The sequence below is a fragment of the Mustela lutreola genome, chromosome 2, assembly GCF_030435805.1.
Source record: "Mustela lutreola isolate mMusLut2 chromosome 2, mMusLut2.pri, whole genome shotgun sequence".
In the NCBI taxonomy this organism is placed as follows: Eukaryota; Metazoa; Chordata; class Mammalia; order Carnivora; family Mustelidae; genus Mustela; species Mustela lutreola.
The window spans coordinates 17,934,955-17,957,336 of NC_081291.1; the positions used below are offsets into that span (position 1 = coordinate 17,934,955).

General features: G+C 58.1%; 2 protein-coding genes across 21 annotated transcripts in view; one reads left to right on the plus strand and one right to left on the minus strand.

The window, feature by feature from the left end:
* Positions 1–7,765, plus strand: part of DHX30 (DExH-box helicase 30) — a 29,620-nt gene extending 21,855 nt beyond the window's left edge. For all 6 annotated transcript variants that reach the window (XM_059160776.1, XM_059160779.1, XM_059160775.1 and 3 more), the window contains 15 exons: positions 358–478; positions 1,201–1,350; positions 3,206–3,358; positions 3,669–4,505; positions 4,764–4,839; positions 4,925–5,029; positions 5,295–5,470; positions 5,716–5,922; positions 6,018–6,099; positions 6,176–6,369; positions 6,465–6,624; positions 6,733–6,890; positions 7,003–7,106; positions 7,187–7,326; positions 7,438–7,765. In XM_059160776.1, coding sequence (XP_059016759.1) covers positions 358–478; positions 1,201–1,350; positions 3,206–3,358; positions 3,669–4,505; positions 4,764–4,839; positions 4,925–5,029; positions 5,295–5,470; positions 5,716–5,922; positions 6,018–6,099; positions 6,176–6,369; positions 6,465–6,624; positions 6,733–6,890; positions 7,003–7,106; positions 7,187–7,326; positions 7,438–7,691 — 2,917 coding nt within the window. In that variant the 3' untranslated portion in view covers positions 7,692–7,765. The remainder of the gene's footprint in view (positions 1–357; positions 479–1,200; positions 1,351–3,205; positions 3,359–3,668; positions 4,506–4,763; positions 4,840–4,924; positions 5,030–5,294; positions 5,471–5,715; positions 5,923–6,017; positions 6,100–6,175; positions 6,370–6,464; positions 6,625–6,732; positions 6,891–7,002; positions 7,107–7,186; positions 7,327–7,437) is intronic.
* Positions 7,766–8,157: 392 nt separating this feature from the next.
* Positions 8,158–22,382, minus strand: part of MAP4 (microtubule associated protein 4) — a 193,445-nt gene continuing 179,220 nt past the window's right edge. For 4 of the 15 annotated variants that reach the window (XM_059160757.1, XM_059160771.1, XM_059160766.1 and 1 more), the window contains 6 exons: positions 22,029–22,142; positions 19,976–20,068; positions 14,185–14,266; positions 12,592–12,704; positions 10,545–10,734; positions 10,167–10,410 (listed from right to left, as the gene is read on the minus strand). In XM_059160757.1, coding sequence (XP_059016740.1) covers positions 10,403–10,410; positions 10,545–10,734; positions 12,592–12,704; positions 14,185–14,266; positions 19,976–20,068; positions 22,029–22,142 — 600 coding nt within the window. In that variant the 3' untranslated portion in view covers positions 10,167–10,402. Of the gene's footprint in view, positions 10,411–10,544; positions 10,735–12,591; positions 12,705–14,184; positions 14,267–19,975; positions 20,069–22,028; positions 22,143–22,382 lie in introns of all 15 variants that reach the window. The other 11 variants (XM_059160762.1, XM_059160772.1, XM_059160768.1 and 8 more) reach the window with 6 other exon arrangements.

Sequence of the window (22,382 nt, forward strand, 5' to 3'; positions counted from 1 at the left end):
TTCATATCAGTACGTCGGTACGCCTGCCATTGTGCTGTGTGGCTGGGCTTCCGCAGGACGGCAGCAGGGACCCTTCCTCCGGGCATACTTGGGTCCCACTGAGGCCCAGCCACTACTCTGCCTGCCCCTGGGCCCCTACCCCCTGCCCGTAGTTACCTGGGGGAACGGAGGGAGCAGCAGTCATGCTGTGTGTCTGAGGGGATCATAGGCCATGCGAAGATGCTGGGCCTGCCGTCTTTTCGTGCCTCTTGCTGCCTCCTGCGCCCCTGCGCTGTCCCGGCCCCCTGGGCCTCAGAGCCTGAGGTGAATGGACCCAGGAAGAGAGAGATTTTTCACCTGAACTTTTGGTCCTCCCAGGGGGGGTTCCTTTGAAATGACAGACGATGACAGTGCTATTAGGGCTCTGACCCAGTTTCCGCTTCCCAAGAACCTTCTGGCCAAAGTGATTCAGATAGCAACATCGTCCTCCACAGCTAAGGTGAGTCGGGTCTCTGTGAAGTGTGTGTGGGTGGGGAGCTGGCTTGGTTGTGTCTGCTTGTCCCTGGGACCGGGTAGGAGAGGATCTGCAGGTATGTGTGAGCTCTGCCCTTAGCCGGCACATAGGCCAGGCGGGGGGCTCGGGGTCCTTGGACTATAAAGAAGGTGATGCGGCTGGGACTGAGTGGCGGGTGGTGTGGGAACTTGGGGTGAGCTAGCTCCGTGGGAATGGGAGACCCGAGTTCGGTCCGGGGTGGCTGGCAGGAGTGGCATAGAGGTGGCGCTGTCTGGCTGAGGTTGAGTTTCATCTCTGTGGCCGGGCCTCGGGCTTCGGTCAGCATAGCTTCTCCCTAGGGCTAAGGGCTTTATGCACCCCCAGAATATGCCTGGTTCTGGCTCATGCTGACAGGTTCGACCGACAGCTGCCAACATCCCTGTTTGCTTCAGAGGTGCTGAGAGCACAGTGGGCTTGGAGGGTAGGTGGCGGCCCTGGCCAGACACTGTCTTCTGCTTCAAAACCACGGGATGGCTGGAGAGGCCAGCCCTGGCCTAGGGAGCCATGGCCCTATCGGGGCTGGCTTCTGCTGCCCAGTGGCCCATCTCGTGTGCCCGATATTTGGCACCTGTTGAGATGGGGGTTCATTTTCCATTGCTGGATTCCTTGGGATTCTGAGAACTGCTTTCTCTGCCTTTCTATAGCCATTTCTCTTGCCTTTCATGTAGAACCTCATGCAGTTCCATACCGTGGGCACCAAGACCAAGCTGTCCACCCTCACTCTGCTCTGGCCCTGTCCCATGACCTTTGTCGCCAAAGGGCGCCGCAAAGCGGAGGCTGAGAATAAGGCGGCGGCCCTGGCCTGCAAGAAACTGAAGGTGAGTCGGGACGGGGCAGTCCCTGGCATGATGTGTGCGAGGTCTTGGAGCCCCCCTACCTTTGGCAAATCGGTCCAGTTCTCCAGGAAATGGAATCCACCACACCAGGCCTTTGGCCTGAGCACAAAAGCATCTGATGTCCAAGCCTTGCTTGTCAGGCCGTGTGGCTGCTGTTCCCAGGAATATCCTACTCCCTCCGAAGGTGCTTTGCTTGGAGCTCAGCCTTATTGGTCTGTTGCCAGAATCCAGGTGAATTAGGGAGGGGACATGGGTGTTGTTTAGAATGGCTGGGGGAATGGTGCCCTTGCTGAGAGGCAGACTTGGTATCCAGAAAGATCTAGATTACCTGGGCTTTGTGGGCAAAATGGATCATAAGGTGCTACCTCCGTGAGCCCCAAGGTGAGGCAGTTAGAGGCTCCGGAGTCCAGCTGTGTGCAGTGGTGGGAGCCAGCGCTGCCATGACTGCCCCAGAAGTGGGTGATCTGAACACACAGCAGCACAGTTTTGTGTGCAGAGAAAGAGGGCGAGGAGGCCCTGCTCTTTGCTCTGGTCAGATAGACCTTTGGTGCATGTTGGGCTCTGGGAACCCCATTTTAGCCATAGCTGCTGGTGAGAGTGAGAGCCAAGAGAATGGAGGAGGGATCAGGGCAGCTGGGTGTGCAGTCCGTTAAGCATGCAACTCTTGGTTTCAGCTCAGGTCATGTTCTCAGGGTCCTGGGATCAAGCCCTGGATGTAGAGCTCAGGGCTCAGCAGGGAGTCTGCTTGAGAGTCTCTCTCTCTGCCCTTCCCCCGACTTGCATGTGTGCACTCACTCAAAGAGGTGAATGAATGAAATCTCAAAAAAAAAAAAAAAAAAAAAAAAAAAGAAAGAGAGAGGTACGGTACCTGTGGCTCTGGTGATGGATGGAACTTTGTGGAAGTCTTGAGTCTTAGCTGGATAGACACTGAGGATCCGGAGCCTCGCAGTGTGGGCGTGTCACAGGAAGGAGCCAGCTCCCAGGTGGCAGTGGTGCGGTGCGCACAGCTGGCTGGTCGCTGGTCAGAGGCCTCGCGGACAAACCCGCAGGTCTGGGAAAGGTGGAAGCCTGAGAGAGGCGGTTGTGTGAGCACCTCTGTGCCCCAGGGACTAGATGCTTGCCCTTGGGGTTGGCCCGGAGCCCAGAGGGAGTTGGTGAGCCCTTGTGGGGGTAGTATTCCTGAAGGAGGGAGTCTTGGGGGGCAAGCAGTCCTGATGGCACAGGGGACAGGAGCACGGGAGTAGGGCGGACAGACTGGTTTTGCACACCTGCCTGAGGTGTTGGGACATGGGACTTGGGGCATGTGTTTATCAAGTTGTACGAATAGACATTTCTAAGAAATTCTATCTACGTTTGTCTGATGGGGTCACGGGAGGAATGGGTGCCATGTGGAGACAGGGCGGGATGGCAGCTGGTCCAGAAAGGTTGCAGGGGGGCTTGTGCTTTGGAGGTAGTGAAAACAGGGTGCCGTAAGGCTCTGATGGGGTCCGTAAGGGCCCGGCCCCCCTGGCTTAGAGGTCCATACTGGGAATTCGTAGAGATGAGGTTGGGCTGTCACGGGGGCCCCGCTGTTCCAGGAGAGGTTTCTGAGGGGCATTCCTCCCGGACCTGTCGGATCCTGTTCTGGGGATGATTTTTAACTAGTTATGTTTTGGGACAGGGTGGAGATTACATTTTCCAGGTTCCTAATTGTTCTTCTCTGTACAATGTCTGCTAAAACCCAAAATCTCTTAGAGAAATGTTTGCTCTGCATGATTTTGCTCAAGCTCCTGAGCCAGTATGGGCTGGTTCTGGGGCAGCAGGGGCCTGGAGCGAGCCATGCATGTCCCCTCTGCAGAGCCTGGGCCTGGTGGACCGCAACAATGAGCCGCTTACCCACGCCATGTATAACCTGGCCTCTCTGCGTGAACTGGGTGAGACGCAGCGCCGGCCGTGCACCATCCAGGTGCCTGAGCCCATCCTCCGAAAGATAGAGACCTTCCTGAACCATGTAAGAGAGCCCAGAGAATCCCTCCCCAACCCCGCCCCTGGCTCCTTCCAGTTTCTCCTGACTGAAGGCCTCCGGGTGCAGTGGGCATTGCCACCCACCCCTTGTCCCCACTGAGGCTGGAGCCGGGAGCGCCCTGGCCCCAAGCAGCCCAGTCTTGCCCGCGAGAGTCCTTAGGCAGTTGTGCACGGAGCCCCCCGCCAGCGGGCTGGGTCACGGCGTCCGGCCCGGGTGAACCGTGTGGAGGGTCTCGAGTGAATGAGGAAGGAAGTATCTGGCCTTCACCGCTGTGCTTGCTTCTCCCATCCCTCAGTACCCTGTGGACAGTTCGTGGATCTCTCCGGAGCTCCGGCTGCAGAGCGAGGACGTCTTGCCCCTGGGCAAGGACTCAGGGCCCCTGAGTGACCCTATCACAGGCAAGCCCTACGTGCCCCTGTCAGAAGCAGAGGAGGTACGTCTGAGCCAGAACTTGCTGGAGCTGTGGCGGCGGCGAGGGCCAGTCTGGCAGGAGGCCCCCCAGCTCCCTGTGGACCCGCATCGGGACACCATCCTCAACGCCATCGAGCAGCACCCAGTGGTGGTCATCTCTGGGGACACGGGCTGCGGCAAGACCACGCGCATCCCCCAGCTGCTGCTGGAGCGCTACGTGACCGAGGGCCGCGGCGCACGCTGCAACGTGATTATCACGCAACCGCGTCGCATCTCTGCTGTGTCCGTGGCACAGCGGGTCAGCCATGAACTGGGCCCCTCCTTGCGCCGGAACGTGGGCTTCCAGGTGCGGTTGGAAAGCAAGCCCCCGGCCCGCGGCGGAGCCCTGCTCTTCTGCACCGTGGGCATCCTGCTGCGGAAGCTGCAGAGCAACCCCAGCCTGGAGGGTGTGAGCCACGTCATTGTGGATGAGGTCCACGAGCGGGACGTGAACACGGACTTCCTGCTGATTCTGCTCAAGGGCCTGCAGCGGCTCAACCCAGCCCTGCGACTTGTGCTCATGAGCGCCACGGGCGATAACGAGCGCTTCTCCCGCTATTTTGGCGGCTGCCCTGTCATCAAGGTGCCGGGCTTCATGTACCCGGTCAAGGAGCACTACTTGGAGGACATCCTGGCCAAGCTGGGCAAGCACCAGTACCCGCACCGGCACCGGCACCACGAGGTGAGGGGACCCGCCCGCCCACCCCGGCCTTTCCTCTGGCTTCCCCGCCTCCCTGCCCCTGTGGCACCATGGCCTTGGGCAAGGCTGTGCTCCCAAGTCTGTGTCCTTGACAGAAACAGAACAGTCAGGGTTCCTGGGCAGGGGGTAGTAAGGGTTGGGCAGGGGTGACCTGTTGAGGGCTTTAGCCTCGCTGAGTCATAGACCAGCTGCGTCCTTGCCCTGGGCCCGTGACTGTGGCCTTTCCCCCCAACCCCCCAGTCTGAGGATGAGTGCGCACTCGATTTGGACCTCGTGACGGATCTGGTTCTGCACATTGATGCCCGAGGGGAGCCAGGTGGGTGCTCTCCCCTCTGCCTTGTGCCCACCCTGACTGCCAGCTGCCGAGAGTGACGGCTCACGCCTGCAGGGCCCCTTTACAGGTGGAATCCTCTGCTTCCTGCCTGGTTGGCAGGAGATAAAAGGAGTACAGCAACGCCTCCAGGAGGCCCTGGGCATGCACGAAAGCAAGTACCTCATCCTGCCAGGTGAGAGTGGGCGAGTGGGGCGCGATGGCCCCCAGACACTGGTCTTGCCCTCTGGCCTGGGGACTCTAACCCAGCGGGGACTCCAGAGGCCTGGGTTTCTGATCAGCCAGCCCTGCTTCTGCTGGCTTTTCCACCTTGAGTGGGCATATGTAGTCTTGATCTGGGTCTCAGTTCCATCAAAATGGGATCAAAATTGTTGTCCTGTGGCCTCATCACAGGGAGCAGGAGCTGTGCCCATAACCAGCATGTTCTTGCTGCCCACCAGTGCACTCCAACATCCCCATGATGGACCAGAAGGCCATATTCCAACAGCCGCCGGTTGGGGTGCGCAAGATTGTGTTGGCCACCAATATCGCAGAGACGTCGATCACAGTCAATGATATTGTGCATGTGGTGGACAGCGGTCTGCACAAGGAGGAGCGCTATGACCTGAAGACCAAGGTGGCACCCATCTCCTGGGCCCAGCCAGCCCCTGGGGGAAGAACTACAAGTTCCGAGGTGGCCCCCAGCCCAGATCAGCCTTGGACCTGCTGTGTGTGTCCGGAGAAGGCCACACTCGTGGGCTCTCGGTGTCCCTGTTGTGGGGGGGCCGTTGAGGGATTGAGTGAGGTGAAGGCGAGACGAGGGGCAGCGCTGAGGAAGGCCGGTTGGCCTCTGCGTCGCTGCTCACCTGCCCCCTCCCCCAGGTGTCCTGCCTGGAGACTGTGTGGGTGTCACGAGCCAACGTGATCCAGCGCCGGGGCCGGGCGGGCCGCTGCCAGTCAGGCTTTGCCTACCACCTGTTCCCGCGGAGCCGGCTGGAGAAAATGGTCCCTTTCCAAGTGCCAGAGATTCTGCGCACGCCCCTCGAGAACCTGGTGCTACAAGCCAAAATCCACATGCCTGAGAAGACGGTGCGCCAGAGCGGGGGCTGGGCTGGGGCTGGACATGGTGCGGGGCAGGTGGGATGTGGGGCTCACGGCCCATGTCTGGCTGCTGCTTGCTGTAGGCAGTGGAGTTCCTTTCCAAGGCCGTGGACAGTCCGAACATCAAGGCGGTGGATGAGGCTGTGATCTTGCTCCAGGAGATCGGTGAGTGGGGCCGGGCCGGGCCGGGCAGGGCTGCAGGGTGGCTCTGAGGGGGAGTCTGACCGCGGAGCTATTGCAGGGGTGCTGGACCAGCGGGAGTACCTGACCACCCTGGGGCAGCGCCTGGCCCACATCTCCACTGACCCCCGGCTGGCCAAGGCCATAGTGCTGGCCGCCATCTTCCGTTGCCTGCACCCGCTGCTGGTGGTCGTTTCCTGCCTCACCCGGGACCCCTTCAGCAGTAGCCTGCAGAACAGGGCGGAGGTGGACAAGGTCAGACCCAGTCCCTCCCCGACCCCGTCCCGAAGCTGCCATCGCCGCCGGCCCTCACCCTGTGGCCTCGGTGCCCCCCTCCCACTCCCTCCCAGGTGAAGGCACTGTTGAGCCATGATAGCGGCAGTGACCACCTGGCCTTTGTGCGGGCCGTTGCCGGCTGGGAGGAGGTGCTGCGCTGGCAGGACCGCAGCTCCCGTGAGAACTATCTGGAGGAAAACCTGCTGTACGCCCCCAGCCTGCGGTTCATCCATGGTCAGTGGCCCTTCCCCCGCCCCAACCCCCCCAACCTAAGGCCCAGCTTGTGGTTCCCCAGCCTTGTGGCTTAGGGGTCGCAGGCCTAGCCCGCCTTCACCTCCCCAGGACTCATCAAGCAGTTCTCGGAGAACATTTACGAGGCTTTCCTGGTGGGGAAGCCCTCAGACTGCACCCTGGCCTCTGCCCAGTGCAACGAGTACAGCGAAGAGGAGGAGCTGGTGAAGGGGGTGCTGATGGCGGGCCTCTACCCCAACCTCATCCAGGTGCTGCCTTGGGGAAGGGGCCAGAGGGCCCCAGCCTCCTTCCCCCATCAACCCCACCCCCTAGCCCGCTGCTTCTCGCTCAGCCTGCCCGTCTCTCCGTTGATCCTTGTAGGTGAGACAGGGCAAGGTGACCCGGCAGGGCAAATTCAAGCCCAACAGCGTCACTTACAGGACCAAATCAGGAAACATCTTGCTACACAAGTCGACCATTAACAGGTAGGAAGCAGGCAGGGCCGGGGGAAGGGCAGCTGGCCTGGTCAAGACGGGTGGACTCACCCCTGCCTTCTATTCCATAGAGAGGCCACGCGGCTGCGGAGCCGGTGGCTGACGTATTTCATGGCTGTCAAGTCCAACGGCAGTGTCTTCGTCCGGGACTCCTCCCAGGTGCACCCACTAGCTGTGCTGCTGCTGACCGACGGGGATGTCCACATCCGTGGTGGGTACTCACCTGCCTTCTGCCCCACCGCGTCTTGGGCTGGTCTGCGTCCCTGGTGGGGAGCCCCCAGCCTGGCCTCACCTCTGCGGTCTCTTCCCCCACCCCCTACAGATGATGGGCGCCGGGCTACCATCTCCCTGAGCGACAGTGATCTGCTGCGGCTGGAGGGGGACTCGCGCACCGTGCGGCTGCTTCGGGAGCTGCGCCGAGCGCTGGGCCGCATGGTGGAGCGGAGTCTGCGCAGCGAGCTGGCCGCTCTGCCGCCAGGCGTGCAGCAGGAGCATGGGCAGCTGCTGGCGCTGCTGGCGGAGCTGCTGCGTGGGCCCTGCGGCAGCTTTGACGTGCGCAAGACGGCGGATGACTGAGCCCCGTTGTCTGCTGGGGCTGTGTACAGAGTGCAAATGTTTATTTAAAATAAAGTTCTATTTATCCCTTGTGAGCATTGCTCTCCGCGGGGGGCTCCTCTCTCGGGGGCCTGGCACCCACGCTCCTGCTTCTTGCAGGGCCCAGGGCTGCTGCCTTTTCTGGGCCAGGACCCTGGCCTCCCTCTTGGGGCCAGTGGTCCACTGCAGGCTCTTCGTGAATCTTTACCTCCTAGCCCCTTGAGCAGAACCAGGGACAAGTTCCACAGGCAGCTAAGGCCACTTGAACCTTAACCTTCAGGGGCCTTAGGTGGTATAGCAGCCCTTTTGTGAGCTGTGGTTTTGCTAATAAAGTCATCAAGACAGCATGGTACCCAGCAGCCCGCTGAAGCCAGCGGATGCACTATGGGGCAAGGTCAGTGATGCTGGAGCTGGAGACAAACCAGGACGGACAGAAGAGACGGGCCTGTGCGGTAGGACATCATGAGCTTTATTGACTCTTGAGATAAGTACAACAGAATCACAGATTGACACAGGCAATGGCTGAGCCAGAAGCAAACTGGAAGTGCAGAAATGCACCCACATGCTGTCAGGGCACCTTCTCGGCCTTGGGGGACGCTTCAAGGGAGCTGGGACCACACTAGCCCACACAGACTGTTCCCCATGAGGCTCACTTCTCACAGCCTTTCCCTCGGACTGGGAGCCAGTCACCTGCCTCAGCATCTGTGGCCCCGGGGCTAAAGAGGGTACAGGTACTTTCCGGCCCTGCAGCTGCCCCACTTCCTCCCCAGCTGCCTTCCGTCCCTCTCCTGCTGACAAGACGAGGGTGCCCCGATGTCCTTGGCACATGGCACTCTAGCATCTGGTGCAGGGAAGGCTTTCTCCACCAGCCCCCTGCAGCACGTGCTCGGGGAGCTGCGGATGTGGTGTCCCACCTCCCTGAGGGAAATGCTACCTCCGACGTGGGAGAACCTGCCAGCCCAGATGCCCGCCCTCTACATGGAGGTCCGATCGGAACCAACGTCAAGAACCCTTCCTCCTGGGCTCCAGGAAGGGAGACAACAGGTGCAGTGGCGGGGTGGGGCGGCGAGGGGCCAAGTCTGGCGACCTCAAGGGGCAAGTCTGCACTGCAGGAAATGCTCCTCCAGAGGAGACGCCCTCAGAGACTCTCTGCCATTTCACTACAAACTGTTACATTTTAATCCTTTATTAGAAACCATGCAAACTTTAATACAAAAAAAAAAAAATACAAGTGCAATAAGAATCTTCGTGTCAATACAATTCCCGGGATTTCTCATCATTGCAGCTGTCCCAAGACCAGGCCTAGCTGGGACACCCCTGCACAGGCTGGTCTCGCCTCTCCCCCTCCCCAGTCAGGCTGTTAGGGGTGGGGGAGATGGCTGGTCTCCTGCCTTTTTGAAATTTCCACACCTGATTCCCCATCCCCCACATGAGTCTGGACATCTTGGGCTCCTGGTAACAGGGCTCTGGTGTCCTAGGCCTTCGAGTCTGGAGGATTATGACCTCCAGAGTCCTTCCCTGTTTCTCCAGCCCCAAACTTGTACCTCCCACTACATCCCAGGGAATGAGACAGAGATGCCAAAACCAGCCTCTTGGTTAGAAAAGAAAAGCAGCATACACACAAAATACCAGAACAACCAGACCCACACTCTGACCAGTCCCTAGTATGCCCTCCCTGCTCACCAGGCTACAGCCCCTGCACCTCACCTGCCGTGCCCACACCTCCTCCGGGGCCCCAAGCTGCCCAGGCCAGGGCAGCCCGTGATGCCTGACCTCCTGGCTGGAGGCTTAAGGATCTCCCCTCCCTGTTTCCTTTAACACCTACTGAGGACTTTCATTTAGACATGGCTTCAACCTGCAAAACTCCTCTACCAGTTTTTAGGTTATTTAAAAAAAAAAAAAAAAAAAAAAAGAGAAAAAAGAAAAGAGTGTGTGACAGCAGCTAGGCGGGTATGGGAAGCAGTGAGGACAGTCAGAGCTGACCCCTAACTAACTTGGGGCAGGGCAGCAAGAGGTGCCTGGCCCCACCTGCACAGTGGGCACCACAGAGGGTCACAGGGAGAGGCAGTGGCTTAGCGGGCTCCGGGGGGTTCTGTCAGCATCCTGCCACCGCGCAGCTGTCCAGCTCCACTCTTCTCTCCAAGTGGGCCCAGCGAGGAGGGTGGGTATGTCAGTTTCTCTTGGGTTTGGTCCGAAAAACCCAAAGAGGAGGTTGGAATCCCGTTCCCCCCCTCCTAGATCCCATAAGATGCCAAGTTGGCCTCCCCAGCCCATTCACCTCCCAACCCCATGTGCAGAGCGATGTGCAATGATGGGACAGGAACAAAGCAAGTAGTGGGCCCAGGGCGGGGAGCAGTGGAGGTTTGGGAGTGGGTCTGCTGCTGCCGGGGGCAAGCAGGGTGGGGGAAGGGGGTAGGGCCTGGAGGACTGCCCAGCATCCAAGCCGTGTGGGGTCTAGATCGCAGCCCGGGAGAGGGAGCCAAGGGCCCGGGTGCCTGAGCTGGGGCCGCCAGGGAAGTAGGGGGGGCGGGAGACAATGTCAGCCCCGTGGTCGGTGCGGGCCCTGGCGTTTGCCCGGAACGTCAGCCTGTAGGTCTCAATCTGCAGTGACACGGGAGGAGGGAAGGGAGGGGGGAACAAGGGACACAAGAGGGGGAACACAGGGGATGGAAGACGAGACCAGAATGTCATCATTAGATGCCTGGAAAATAAAAGGTTGCTTGGTTAAAATTTAGGCCACACTCTACTCAAAAAAAAAAAAAAAAAAAAAAAGTTTCAATTTGCAGCCAGTGGCAGGGCCCCCGGCTGGCCCTCAGGCCAAGCCCAGCCACTTACTTGTCTCCTGGATCTGGCTGTCCAAGGTCTGGGCCTCCCTTTGGTCACCACCCCCTGCCAGGGTGGTGTGGCCACTGAGGCCACTGGCTGAAGTGGGGGCGCCAGCTTCGGGCGCTGGCTCAGGGATGGCCGGCTCCTCCCCAGCGGGGGGGCCCGGACACGGAGGGGCCTCGCTGCCACCGCCCTCAGTCTACAATGAAACAGTGGGGGAGACAGTGCAGGGTCAGTCGGGGAGGAGGTGGGATGGGTGATGGTGGTGGGTTTTACACACAGCCCCCGCCCCACCCCTGCCCCCAGTTGGCCGAAGAATCTAGGCCAGGTACTCCCCGCCCCCCGATCTCCCACCATGAGGCGACTCCTGACCCCGAGGCCTGGCCCAGCGCAGAGCAAGAGAGCACAGCCCTAGGCCCAGCGTGCGGCCTAGCTAGTGACACACTCTGGAAGACTCCTCCATGAAGGGCAAGGTTCCCTGCAGTCTTTCCGGGGTGAAAGGCGAGAGGGGCAGGCTTCTCACCCACGATGGCACCGAACAGCTAGCCGTGACACCGGCTCAGCAGCAAAAACTCGGGGGACGATCGCTGAGTATGGGTCTGCAACTGGCTGAGAAGCAGGGGTACTGCAGGCCAGCTAGGGAGCTCTGAGAGCCTAAAATCGGGCTAGAGGGGTGCAGCCTGCCACCTCTGACCCCGTGAACTCCAGACCACTCCCATCGCAGAGGGGCTGCACAGAGAGGCTCTCTTGGAAACTCAGGGGCACCCCTGCCTGTTCACCTAGCCGTCTCCAGACACGGAGGCCTCTGCTGTGCTGGGCGCCCTCCTGGAGCCTGGGGACACAGGAGGGGTGGCCAGAGAGGTGTGACCCAGAGAAACTCTGGGGCCCCGAGGGCTTCCTAGGAGGAGGATGGCGTGGGTGGTGAACACCCAGTACGAGTAAAGCAGAAAAGGGAAGGCCAGTGGGGAGCTGGAACCTGTGGGCCCCAGAATGCCCCAAAGGGGACAATGACTCCACAGTGGTTTCTAATCACAACAGTGAAGGAGACAGGCCTCTGTATTGGAAAACAACTCCAGAAATAATAAAGGGAGATGATGTGAATAAAGAACACCAGACTTGGGGGTCAGAAGGCCCAGGTGCAAACCCTGGTCCAGAGTACCTGCCACGTGGCCTCGGACAAGGGACGACACCTGAGCTAGTGCCCCACTAGGACAGACTAGGGAGTGGCTCCTCACAGGGTCTGGAGGCATGACTGAGCCTGGGACAGGGCCAGGACCCCAAACTGGGATCGGAAGCTGGGAGAGACGCTGGGCTGGGCCAGGCAGGAGGGAAGGCCCACCACAGCTGCTCTTCGCCCTCACCCCTGCTCCCCTTCCCCTGAGCAGCTGCAGCTCTCCTCAGCAAGCTGCTCCCCCCGGGGTCTCCCCGCCCCCGCAACGACACGGAACAGAGGACAACAGCGTCTTGACACAAAGGGTCTGGCGGTGCTGTGGAAGGAGGGAGGAAGGGAAGGCGGGCGGGAGGGAGGAAGGCAGGCAGGAGAGGCCCAGCCAGGCCCGAGAATGGGAAGCCCTGCCCACCTGAGCGCCCTCCCAGAGCCCCAGCCTGGGGTGGCGCTGAAGCCGTGCGACCCTGCTCTCGGGGCCAGCAGAGCCTTGCATGGAGCATGTCCCCACGTGCCCTCTCCTGAGGCAGACAGGGACAGTCAGGCCACGCGGACCACCCACCTTGTGGGGGAGTAGCATCCCAGCTCACAGGCCCTTTGGAAATGGCTGAGATGGGCTCAGAAAGGCAGGCCACGGCTCTCAGGAGAGGGTCTCTCCCCAGGTGGACAGGGCCGAGGCCGCTGGGCCGGGGCCTCTTTACCTCTCCTGCCTCACTCGGGGCTGATGATGAACACGGGGAACACACAACGGCGTGGGGAACAGGACTCCTGACGATACTGAGGGGCGGTGACAGGCACCCAGCTGCTGGGACCCTGACTCCAGCGGCACCACCCCACCCACCCTGGCCAGGCAGCGTCCCTTGCTGTGGCCCCCGCTGCCGCACTCGCTACCTTCACGGCACCTCCTGCAGGCAGGTGGCCCACATTATCGAGGGATCCCACCTTCGCCTGGGCCTTCTCCTTGAAGTTCAACTTCTGACTTTCAATCTTGACATCTCCTCCACCTGAAAACAAAAAACCACCGGTCACACAGGCAAAACCGGGAGGCTGGAACAGGAATCCTAGCTTGGCCGAGGACCTGCTGCGTGCCCAGTACAGACACCAATGTGACCTGTTCCCAGCGGCTCTGGGGACAACGCAGGATGGACAGTGAACGTGCCTGTCACAGAGGACTCACCTTCTCAAAGTGGGGCTGACAATCTGCACCTGCAGCGGAACGCCTCCACCGAGAAGCAAAGTCACCCTCACCTCTGCCAGAGGCCCGAGGCACAGCCTCCAGCCAAACATCTGAAGGTGGCTCGAGGGCGTGTGCTTTTAGGTTCTCTTGGCAGTGTAGTGACTCCCTCCGACTGGGGGGTACGGGGTGACCCAGCTTCCTTTCAATCTACAAATATTCTGTCCATCAGGGTTAGGATCCTGGTTTCACAGCTGCTAGAGCTGAGGCTGGAAAAGACGAATGACTTGCCCAAAGTCACTGTCAAGCTGGTGACGGGCAGACAGGATGGAACTGATCTGTCTGAGCCGCTGAACTGAGCTGCACTATAGTGACAAGAAGGAAAGTGGAAAGCGGCTTCTCTGCAGTGCAGGAAAAGGAAGAGCGGTGGGAATGGTCCTGGCACTGAGTTTAGAAAGGACAGGGACAGGGTCCGGGGCCCAGTGCTCCTGCCTGGCTGGGGCATGGAGGTGGCACACCAGGACAAGGTTCAGAGCTGACAGCCACGGTGTGGTTACGGGATCTGGGCCCAGACTGCTCTGCTGGGTCCACCCTGCTCCAGGCCCCGCAGCTGCACTTCCCTCACGTGGCCATCTCCTCCGCTCACGTCCCAGCTTCTTGCCAAGTTAACCAACTCGGCCCCACCCTGAAGTCCACCCCCGCCCCAGGCAAAATCCAGGCCTCCAGTCAGTCAGCAGCACTAGGGAGTGAGGTACCAGACTAGAGTAGATTTTCCAGATAAAAAAGTTAAGGGCCAAACTGTTCTGATTCTTTTAAACAGGACATGTTCTCTAATGAATGATGACACTTTCTGCTGAGAGGGAACGCCATGGCCCCGGTTCCCAGTTCCTGGCCTCCGGCCTCCGGGAAGCCAGGCCCAGGGTTGGGGCTGACCACACCCCTGCTGCAGCAGAGAGACCCCAGCCGTGGCCAGCTGCTGAGGTTCCACTGCCTCAGGAGAACCTAATCCAACAACTCCTTGGATACCAGGTCCTGGCCCGTGACCTGGGAGGGCCAGGCCCGTGGCAGGTGCTGGAGACAGTGATGCCCAGGCCAATGGCAGCCTTCACGACCTGCTCCTCCTCAGAGGCCCCGAGGTGTTGAGTGCCCAGAGCCCCCTCCCTGACAGGCACTTCACTGCGCAGTTGGCATCACTGCCTCCTGGGCGGGGGCAGCTCCAGGAATCCTGAGGGAATGACCAATGCAGCTGGCCTTGGCAGGACCACAGGCCCCAGGCATGCTGGGATTGGAGTGTAGGAGACAGCACTCACCAGGTTTGTGCTTGATGTTGGCCTTGGACCCACACTTGGAGGAGACCTTAGAGATGTCCACCTTCTTATTCTGAATCTGAACCTGAGAAACCAATCGCAAGAAGAGCACTGCCTCAGAGAGAGGCTGTATCCAAGGCCTGCAGCCTCTGCGCCCACCCTGGCAGACCGAAAGTGGTTCCCATGCACACTGGGCCGCTCCCTCCCCGCCGCAACGGTACACCTGCTGGGAAGCTCTTCTCCCATTTGTCTGGATCCAAATCTAAAATGTCATTTTGTTCCACCTGAAATCTTACCCATTAACCCCTTGCTCAGAGAAAATCTGGAGTCATGTTTTCATGTTCTGCCAGTTCTTCCTACTGTGTGTTTCCCTCCTGGGTGACCACACAGGCGTCTGTCTAGGATGCGTACTCCTGCTTCATCCATGTTACAAACGTTTTCCCACAGAAGTTGAGAATTGTAAAGAGGGGCCACATATAATAATCTATTCTCTAAGATCTTATATAAACCGAATCCATGTCTGATATTGAACATTTGGATTTTTTCTAATTTTTCACCATTAAAACCATGGCAGCAATATGGGTGCCTTGGGGGCCTGGTTGGTTGGGTGGGCACCTATCTGACTTGCTTTCAGCTTGGGTCATGATCTCAGGGATGTGGGATTAAGCCCCGTGTTGGGCTCCACGCTCAGTGGAGTCTGCTTAGGACTTTCTCTCTCCCTCTGCACCCCCACCCCTCACTCTCTCCCCCTACAAAAAAAATCTTAAAAACGAAAACAAAACCAAAAACCCACCATGGCAGCAGTAAGTATCTTTATGAACAGAAGTCATGACAATTCTGATGACCCTGTAAGCAGGATGCCCAGAACTTCAGTTACCTGGCCAAAGGTTTAGACTGTATATATTAAGGTTCTTAAGCCATGGGACCTAACTGCTTTCTAGAAATGTGACAACGGCCATCCACCACCAAGCTGAAGTGTTTGTCCGACCACATCCTCCTCCCAGCACTGGATATTCCCACTAAAAACAATAACAACGTTCTTCCCGTAAGCAGTTTGAAGTGATCTCTGAAAATGGCTCATTATTCACTTGATCCAGAAAACCCCACAAAGTCAGGTAAATCAAGAGGCTCAAACCTTCGCGTTCACTTTAAGAACATGCGAAACGGCCCAGGCCATCCAGGGGAGGTATCATCGAAAAGGCGCCAAGTATCTGAAAGGTGTCCCTTTGCAGGAGCCACCCCGTCGCCACGATGGAGGAGGGGCGGAGGCGGGACGCAGGCCCAGGCTGAAGGGCAGGGCCGGACACAGGATGGGTGCCCCAAGACAGTGCTTACTTTTAATTGCCCATGCTTAGAGAGGCAGAGTCACGCTGAACCGAAAGCGTGGGAGTCTGATTCCCTGGTCACGGAGCATAACAGGAGATCAAAGTCACTAAGACGCAGTGTGGAGCTCCCGGGGCTCGGGGCTGGGTGAGCCCATACCGCGCTCTCCCTGCCACTCGAGCTGCTCCGGACTGGAGGGAGCAGGCCGTTCCTAAACCAGAAGATGCAGCTGCTCAGAAGAAAACGGGATCCCAAGGGAACCCGAAGAACCAGAACCTGAGGCCCTGGAGGACATTCTGCATAGAATATGTGCAGATAAGGTTAAAACAAAAAACCACCACCACCACCACCAAAACTTTGCTAATTTATATGTGAACACTGCTCAGTTCCGCTGCTCTGCTGGTTGTTCAGGGAAGTCACGCACCCCTGCACGACAGGCCCCTCGCACCCTCGTGGCGCCGAGCACCACACAGCGGTGTCCGGGCGCAGAGCCCATGCCAGCGGCCCCGGGCCCACAGCTGCAGCGATGAGGCGCAGCCTCCAGGCTCCATGACGCTCTGGTTAGCCTGACTTTCTGCTCACTGCCGGGGAGTCATCAAAGGACGACTAGCCTTCTATCTGACAGGAATCCTGTAGGGGTGAGCATTTCGCTACCGGGACTGAGGGCTTGTGCTTCATCTACAAGTGGGCACCGGGTTCTGGGATGAAGATTCCAGGGTCCTGTGAGTGGCCCAGCTGCTCCTTGGTTCTGTGGAAGAGCCCAGCTTTCCCCTGCAGTCAAGTCCTCCAGGCAGGGGCCCAGGGAAGCCTGCCAGCAGGTGCCACACCCACCAGTGTGGTCCCATCACCTTCTAGCACCCTCTCCCTCGTCAGCGTGAGAAAATACGGTTTCGACTGTACTCCAAGAGAATACGTGCAATGTCTACTGCATTTTCCTGCGCCCGCCTGCAGCCCAGGGCCGGCCACAGAGTCATTTCCCATAATCCTCAGCTTGCGTGAGCCATCGTCCCTCGCTGCTCATACTGCCCCTCGCCTGGCAAGCCCACCGCTTTCTCCTCCCTGTCCCTCGAAGCCCAGCTCAAGGGCCACCTTCTTCAAAGCCTTCCTGGGCTCTAGCCTCACTCCACCTCTTCTTTGCGTCATCATGAAGGGACGTGAGCATCAACAGACCACTAAGTGGTTCATGCATTCAGTCGTCATTTATAAAGAACTTATCACCCTCAAAACAAAGGCCTCCGCTTTGTCTCCTTTTTCCAACAAGGCTGCAATTCTCCCGAAATGAGAACACAGGGAAGTGCTTTTCCCAACCAAATGTTCTGGCAGCCACTGAACCAAGACAGATGTGTCCCGCAGCACCGGTGGCAACTCATCTTGTGCCAACCCCGAGACAGCCGCACGCAGGGACAGAGCTCACTGGCCCAGGTCTAGAGCCCACGCATTTCCTGAGCCAGCGTTCTGCCACTGAGGCCACCACTTGTTTACTTCTTGTCTGGTCCTCAAGTAAACATCATCTGGTGAAGAGGCAGTTCTGCTTTAAAGACATGCGCCAGCCAGTGGACGGAGTAGGAAGCAACACAGTGCACCCCTACTGAACGCATGGCTCTTGGTACTGGCCACCCGAGAGAAAGAGAGAGAGAGAGAAAGAGAGAGAGAGAGAAAACCAGAGAGTGAAACACGACGTGAAATACCACCACAACCTATGAAAGTCTTGCAAAAATCTGGGGGTGGGGGAGATCAAACCTGAGTCAATGTACAGACTATCAAGGGACACGGAAGCACACTAAATGAAGCCATGGGGCTGTCATCAGCAGAGTCCAGATTCGAGGATAAGCGACTTGGTTTACACATGAAAAATAACTGAAAGGGGCCTGCAGAGTAAAAAGAAACTTAAGACAAGAGACACATCAACCAATCAGTTTATGGGCCTTACTTGGATCCTGATTCAAACAAGCAAACCTGTTTAACATGTCAGTGGGAGTCCGACACCCACGTACGTACACGAACATATGTACGCACATGAAGAGTTCTTATCTTTTAAAGTTATAAACCGAGAATCTGCAGACGAATGATGTATCTAGGACTGGGCACAAGGAGGGACACCTGGCTGGCTCCATGGAGCGGGTGACTCTTGATCTCAGGGTCACAGGTCTGAGACCCCCACTGGGTGTAGTAGAGATTATTTTTAAAAAAAGGCTGGCCACAAGGAAAATAAACGAAGCTGGGTAAAAGGTTCATCCAGTTCACTGTAGTGTTTTTTTCCTATTTTTGTATGTATTTGAAAATTCTCTACAACTTCAAGTTTTAAAAAAGTGTAACTGTGTCCCCCTCACTTAATGAGGCCCGCTGCATCTGAGACGTGGCTGGCACAGAGAGAAGGCACAGTCCCTTCCAGATAATTCTCCCCGACTTGCCCTCGTCCCCCGCCTTCTCGCCACCACTTGATGCTTTAGGGAGGCACGTGCCGCCTCCCTGACCTAGGACATGTGTCTCTCAGACATGCTGCCCTAGCGGAAGCCACGCTGCCTCTGCAGCCCTCTTGCTGTCCCGCCGCCCACGGACGCCCCACACCTCACTCTAGCTGTTTGCACCATCTGTGCCCCCCACCACCCCGGCCTGTGACACACCGCAGGCAGCGGTAGAGGCTGAGATGACACAGCCACCGGGTCTGTAAGAACCCATCACACACGTCTCTCCTTATGAGGGTGAAATGGGAGAAAAATGGTCCCAAAATCTTCAATTGGGGGAAAATCTGCTCTGCTCCCTGCTCTCACGTGTCCCTGGTTCCCAACAAGGGGGGCACATGTACGGGTGGCGGGGGGCTCTGGAGCAATGACAGGGGTCCTGCTCCAGGCCTCTCCTCGGGTGTCGGGCTCAGAATCTATCCAGGAGGGGACGAGGTTTGTGTGTGACATGGGACACTGCTCGGCCTGCATGGCGGGCCCACACTTTCTCCACGGCACGTGTGTCTGTGCTGGCTTCATGGAGGGGCTGAAGGAAGGACAGTGCCTCCATCCAGGCCGTTTGTCCTCCTCTTGCCGCCCCCAAACACTGCTCCCAGGCAGCTTCCGGATGCCTTGTTGTCTAAGGAGGCCTCCCCTGACAATAAAACGTTTATAGGGCGCCTGGGGCTCAGTTGGTTCAGCGGCCAACTCTGAACTGTGGCTCAGGTCATGAGACTGAGCACAGGGTCTGCTCATCCCTGTCCCCCCTGCTCTGTCATCATGTGTCTCCCCCTAGCTCACACTCTCTAATAAATCAATAAAATCTTTTAAAAAACCTTGGAAATCATGCATAAGCAGTGTGGGACGAGCACAGGTGGTGACGAATGATGCCTATGTCCTGAGCTCGTGCACAGACCGCACGCCATACCAAGTGCATTTCTGTCACACACACGACAGATCCCTTCAGACTCTCCTGCCCACCGGTCTTCATCTAGGCCAAAGCCTGGAAGGAAAGCTAAAGTCGGTGCCACCCGGGACACTCGTAAGCGGGATCTTTATCACCTGAAGCAGATACTGTCTTTAAACGCTTCACCCACACCAGTGGCTCCTGTCGGGCCAGCTCCCAAGCCAGCCGGCTGCCTCTCCCCACCCGGGGTGTCCAGGCTGCCATTCCCGCCCAAGCCAGAAGAGCCACCGGTGGGGAAGTGACTTGAAGGAGATGCAGTCAGGGGGCTTGAGCGGAGTGAGAAAGGGATGCCCTGAGACGGAGGCCTCCCAGCAGAGCCACTGCGGGTGGGGTGGGGCAGTGCTGGTAAGCCACGCGCAGCATAGCACGGCCACTGAAGGGGCAGGAGGGACCGAGCCGGAAAACGAACAGGGCGAGCAGAGCAGCACTCAGCCCAGTTCCGGGCAGGAAGGAGAAGGAGCAGAGTGGGCAGGACGGAGCAGGGTGGGCTCCCTGCGGTGGGGAGAGAGGCAGGTGAGGAGTGGCGAAGGCGAAGGCGGCTCCACACACACTCCTCTCCAGCGCGTGCCGGACTCACACCTGCCTCTGCACAGTCACGGGGACACGTGCAGAGCGAACAGGTGTTCTTCACGCTGGACCAGGACCCCCAGCAGCCAGAGCCACCTGTGTTCCCCACACAGAGCTCAGGGCTGGCACAGAAGGGCAGCATGATAAAGGAGTGTGTGGATGGAAGAAGGAAGGGGACAAAGAAAAGGAGCGGCTAAGGGAACACGAGAGGAAGGCTTCAGGAAGGCGACGAGTCGGGGAAAGAGAGCAGACCGGAAAGTGGGGGGAGAGGATGCCACGTGGGCGTCAATGGGTTGTTTTATCGAGGGGTTCCCCGACACAGCCAGTCTAAGCACACCGCGACCCTGAGGTCTCCCCTCACTCCGACAGCCTGCATCTGGGAGGAAGCCCCCGGGTCAGGCTGCTGTGGCCCTGTCAGCGTGGGCAGGTGGCCCTCTCCCCAGGGTGCCCATGGGGGCTGTGCCTCAGACACCAGCTGTCCAGAGCTCATACTTACATTACCACCTCCAGGGACATGCTTAATATTGTCCTTGGAACCACACTTGGACTGAATATGGCTGTAGCTCACTTTTTTCGAGACTATCTGGACCTGGAGTGTTAGAGAACAGAAAAAAAAAAACAACACAAAGGGAGAGGGCTGGTTAGAACCGACACGGGGAGTCCACACGTGAGCACAGCGGCCAACAGAGTGGGGCTACAGCTCCGGCCCACCTGCAGCGGAACAGCTGTGGAGAAGCACGGGGGAAGGAATCTGAGGGAAGCGGGAGAGGGAGTGAAGACAAGAACAGACAACACGAGGACAGAAGCAGAGGTTGCAGAAGGGCTAATGGTCCTCCTTGCTGGTCCTTGGGGCCGGGCTGTGGTTCGCGAGGCCCAGGCAGCAGCAGGCCCCGGATGCCCACCTGGGCACAGCCCCGCTCCTCCTCCCACCTGCTCTTTCCCCAAAAGCTGACGCGGTGTCCGGGGACTCCTCTCTGCAAGGGTCCTGCTCATCAGACTGGTCCTCACCGAAGCCTGGCCCTTCCCTTAAAGCTGGGGCTGGGAACTACGGCAGCCAGACCCACTCTGGGAGGCAAAGGCTGCTCAGAGAAGCACCGAGCATCTGGCTCACAGGGCACAGATCTGATACAGGAAGGAAGGGACACCATAGCTCGGTTATGAATGCAAATGGACCAGAGGCCACTAGCCCTGCCATGCGGAATCCAGACGCCAGGGGGAGCACACTCCATATTCTTGGCAGCTCCACATTCAAGCAGCCTCTCAGGGCTCGAGAAAGCACAGGACGGGTGAACTTCTGGTCTAGATTTTTTTTCAGCTAGAGGGTAAAAACACTTCCTTCAATCTTCCACATGCCCGATCCTGTGCTCTGTGAGTTTCATGCGCAAGGAGAAGTGGCTCCAAGCAGCGCTGCAGTGATGCATTATGGGGCGGGCGGGGGTGGGGTGGGTACGGGGACTGGACACAGCACACTGTAGTGCTTCTGAATGGTTCCCCTTGGAATGCAGCCACACAGAGGCCCAGGCTCTAAGGGCTGGAACAAAGAATTCTCTTTGAGCCTTCTGAAAAAGAAACAGTTGCCAGCTTCCTTCCTTCCTTTGCTTCAGAGCCCTTCACAAATGAAGCAGGCCCCAAGCTGAAGAGTTTTCCACACAGTGGAGGAATCCATCCGGAGAAATTCCGACCCAAATACCTTACAGTTTTGTGCCTTCTTTACAATGTCAGTGATGAGTAACTGGTTAGCAAACTGTTTCCTAATGAAACCCTGTTCTGAACCAGAGGCCTCCAGGGCCTGCAGGAGTCGCCTAGAAGCCTCACTGATTGTACAGATTCCTTGGGCTGACACTGCCCACCTTGGGCCCTGAGAGCTGGAGGTTAGGCCCCTCCAGCAGCCCCTGGCTGGAGTGACCACCGACATGCCACAGCTAAGGGAAGAAGATTCCCACAGCAAGCATTAGGGGCCTGGTTCCAGGATGTGGAGGCAAAGAGGAAAGAACCTAGAGTTTCTGCTTACCTGGGCAAGCCCTAGGCTGAGTGGGTTTCCAGAGGGAATGACCATTCAAACCTCAGTGAGGAGGGGACATGGGGAACCGGAGCAAATGATGCTATCTCTTAGTCAGCATGTTATGAGAGGGGCCTTCTGGGTCACTTTAAAGCACCAGAGCTCCAGGTGCTGGAAAGTAACCAATGCCATGTCTCCCTGAGGCAGGACCTAGGTGCTTGGTGTGCATGTTTCGCGTGCAACACAGGTGGGGTTTCACATCAAGGTCAGTGGGAAGGAAGTGGCTGAAGGTCTTTGGATCCATGTTATCCAGTTGAATAAATATTCCCCAGAGGGTAATGGGCTCCCAACTCTGTTAACTGTCAGGGTTAATACAGAAATTTTTCTGATGGCTGGCTGAGTCATCAAACAAAGAGGAGGGAATGCAGGAGCAACGTAGAAACTAGTTCAGGACAGGAAAAAAGTGCAGTAGAAGGGAAAGTGACTCAGGCTGGAAGAAACAGTTTATCATCTTTTACCTTCAAGAGGTAAAAGTCTAAATAAAACTCACTTTCCCAGCAGGTGGTTTCTGCGCACTCGCAATGGGACCAGCTGTTTTAGCGACTGCGTTAGGTTCAGGCTTTCGAGCCGGAGCAGATGCCTCTGTTTTTTTCTCTACTTTGGCCTGGATGGAGATAAAGGGAGGGCACATTTCAAACCAAGAGGGTAAGAGCCCAAATGCCAAGAAGGAAAGAAAGCTGTAGGGGACTCGAATCCAGGCCAGGCCACCAGGCAGAAGCAGGTCACCCTGCGCTCCTAGGAAAAAACCACCCGTTTCCAGGGTAGACCAGCTGGGGGAGGAGCTGCAGTCCAGTCCTGAGACCCAAGGAAGAGCTCAAGATAGCATTCACAGAGAGAAGGCAGG